This window comes from Medicago truncatula, chromosome 1, assembly GCF_003473485.1.
Source record: "Medicago truncatula cultivar Jemalong A17 chromosome 1, MtrunA17r5.0-ANR, whole genome shotgun sequence".
In the NCBI taxonomy this organism is placed as follows: Eukaryota; Viridiplantae; Streptophyta; class Magnoliopsida; order Fabales; family Fabaceae; genus Medicago; species Medicago truncatula.
Genome location: NC_053042.1, coordinates 23,612,444 through 23,614,508, shown reverse-complemented (window position 1 = coordinate 23,614,508; position 2,065 = coordinate 23,612,444). Strand labels below are relative to the sequence as shown.

At 36.9% G+C, this 2,065-nt stretch overlaps 1 protein-coding gene across 1 annotated transcript; it reads right to left on the bottom strand.

The window, feature by feature from the left end:
* Nucleotides 1–438: 438 nt before the first annotated feature.
* LOC120578166 (putative F-box protein At3g23260) lies at nucleotides 439–1,572 on the bottom strand. The gene has a single exon (XM_039830468.1). The coding sequence runs from the start codon at nucleotides 1,570–1,572 to the stop codon at nucleotides 439–441; it is 1,134 nt and encodes a 377-aa protein (XP_039686402.1).
* Nucleotides 1,573–2,065: the final 493 nt, after the last annotated feature.

Here is a 2,065-nt window from a genome sequence, read left to right as displayed (position 1 = left end):
ACGCGTCCTACACAGACAAGTGACGTAAGCTGCACGTGCTCCAGCTCCATGTGTCATGTACGGATGAGATGCACAGATAAGGAGTAGCCAATTCTGCTAATGCACAGATAAGGAGTAGCCAGTTCTTTATAAATCAAAATGCAATAAACAATAATTAAGGTTCTTTCTTAATAAGACAGATAAACACACATCTATAGCTAACACCATCAATTCATATGCATAAGCATAAGTATGATAGTGCATATACTTACTTGACTAAAATAAATAAAGATATCTTACTCCATCTGGTCTTAAATATAAGCAAACATTCTCTTCTTTTTTCTTCTTCTTCAGATTTGTTGAATAAGTGATGTATTTTTCAATTATTCAATGAATCTGAAGGAAAAATAAAAAATAAAAAAATCTTCACTTATATTTAATGTCATATAGGCTAGCTAGCTAGGTTGACAAGGGAGTTATGCTCTCCAAATACTCACGACCCCATGAACATGTATCAAAATTTAATAGATAAGTTTGAGATTCGCTATGCGAGTTGCCTTGATCTTCATATGAAGTCAGCAGCTGTCCAACCTTTCCTCCAAAAACTTGATCGACATCCTTCCAAAACCTACGTCTACAACATGTCCACTCAACTGGACCAATGTTGTATTGTTTGACCCACCCGTTTTGACCCATAATCCAAATTTCCAACTGGATAGGACTAGGAAGATTATACTCCAAAACATAACCCAGGGAACCCTTGATACCGACGATGTTTTCAAAAGAATGTTCAACAGCAATACACGGAGCTTTGAGTTCGTGAAACTGATTGTTGCAAAAGTCAAAACAAAGAATGTTTGAAATAGTAAATAAATTGACGGTTGTAATCCAATAATAAACGTAGTTAACAAATAGTGTATAAGCAGGATTATAATGAACTGCGATCCGGTTAGGAGGAGGGTGATGGACAGGGGTCCATGACTGAGTGCTTAGATCATAAACTTCTGCTCCTGAAGCAAAAAGCATCGGCTTTCCAACGACAACATCATGTTGAAGTCTAACAACTTTGAAGTTATTACTGTCGTTAAAGGCACATAAGCCATACAAGGAATCATCATATTTAGAGTCACAGAAGGAGGGTGTAGGGGGGATAAGGTGGACCTGTTTAATTGTTGGGTTCCATAGAATCAATTGACCAGGATTTGTTGAATTCCAATAAAAAGCTTTTAAAAAGAAAACACCATTGCAATTGCCGTATGATTCAATCTTGAGTATGGATCTATTACCAGGAAAGAGGGAGGAGAATTGGACGAGTTCCTCATCAGCGCTTCCACCGTCACAGGAGAGAAGGGTGATGTAGGGAGGCCTGAAATCAATGGGTCTGGGAAAGATCATGAGACTATGGCCCTTATCGTTTTCAGAATTGTGCCGCCTCCTCTTATTCACAAAATAGGGTGTTTTGAACAGAATATTCCATGATTTTTCAACACATTTGAAACGCATCAACGATTTTACTGGCAGACGAACTAGTATCTCTATCTGCAAATCTGAGGTTAAACTCGACCAATTCATTCTCTCTGCACACACATCCATCACCTATTCATTTTAATAGGCGGGTTCATCTCTTATTCTTAAACTGTATACCTAATTCCACCTAATATTTAACCTAAAATTATAGCCACTTTTCCCTCCTTCAAAACCTAATCATATTTCCTAATTCTCCTCCTCTAAACCCTAACTATGATTTCCTAATTTCCCTCCTCCTAAAACCTACCTAATTGATTTCCATATTTTCTTTTGCCATATTTTTTACCTAAAAAATTGTAGCCACTTTTCTCTCCTTCAAAACCTAACCATATTTCCTAATTCCCCTCCTCCAAACCCTAACCATGATTACCTAATTTCCCTCCTCCTAAAACCTACCTAATTGATTTCCATATTTTCTTTTGCCATATTTTTTACCTAAAAAATTGTAGCCACTTTTCCCTCCTTCAAAACCTAACCATATCTCCTAATTCCCCTCCTCCAAACCCTAACCATGATAAATCTCATACTAAATTGTACTTTTTTTTTCTTTTCTTTCTGG

Bases quoted from the DNA above. Each gene is read 5' to 3' on its own strand.
- LOC120578166 (XM_039830468.1), bottom strand. From the start codon at position 1,572: ATGGATGTGTGTGCAGAGAGAATGAATTGGTCGAGTTTAACCTCAGAT.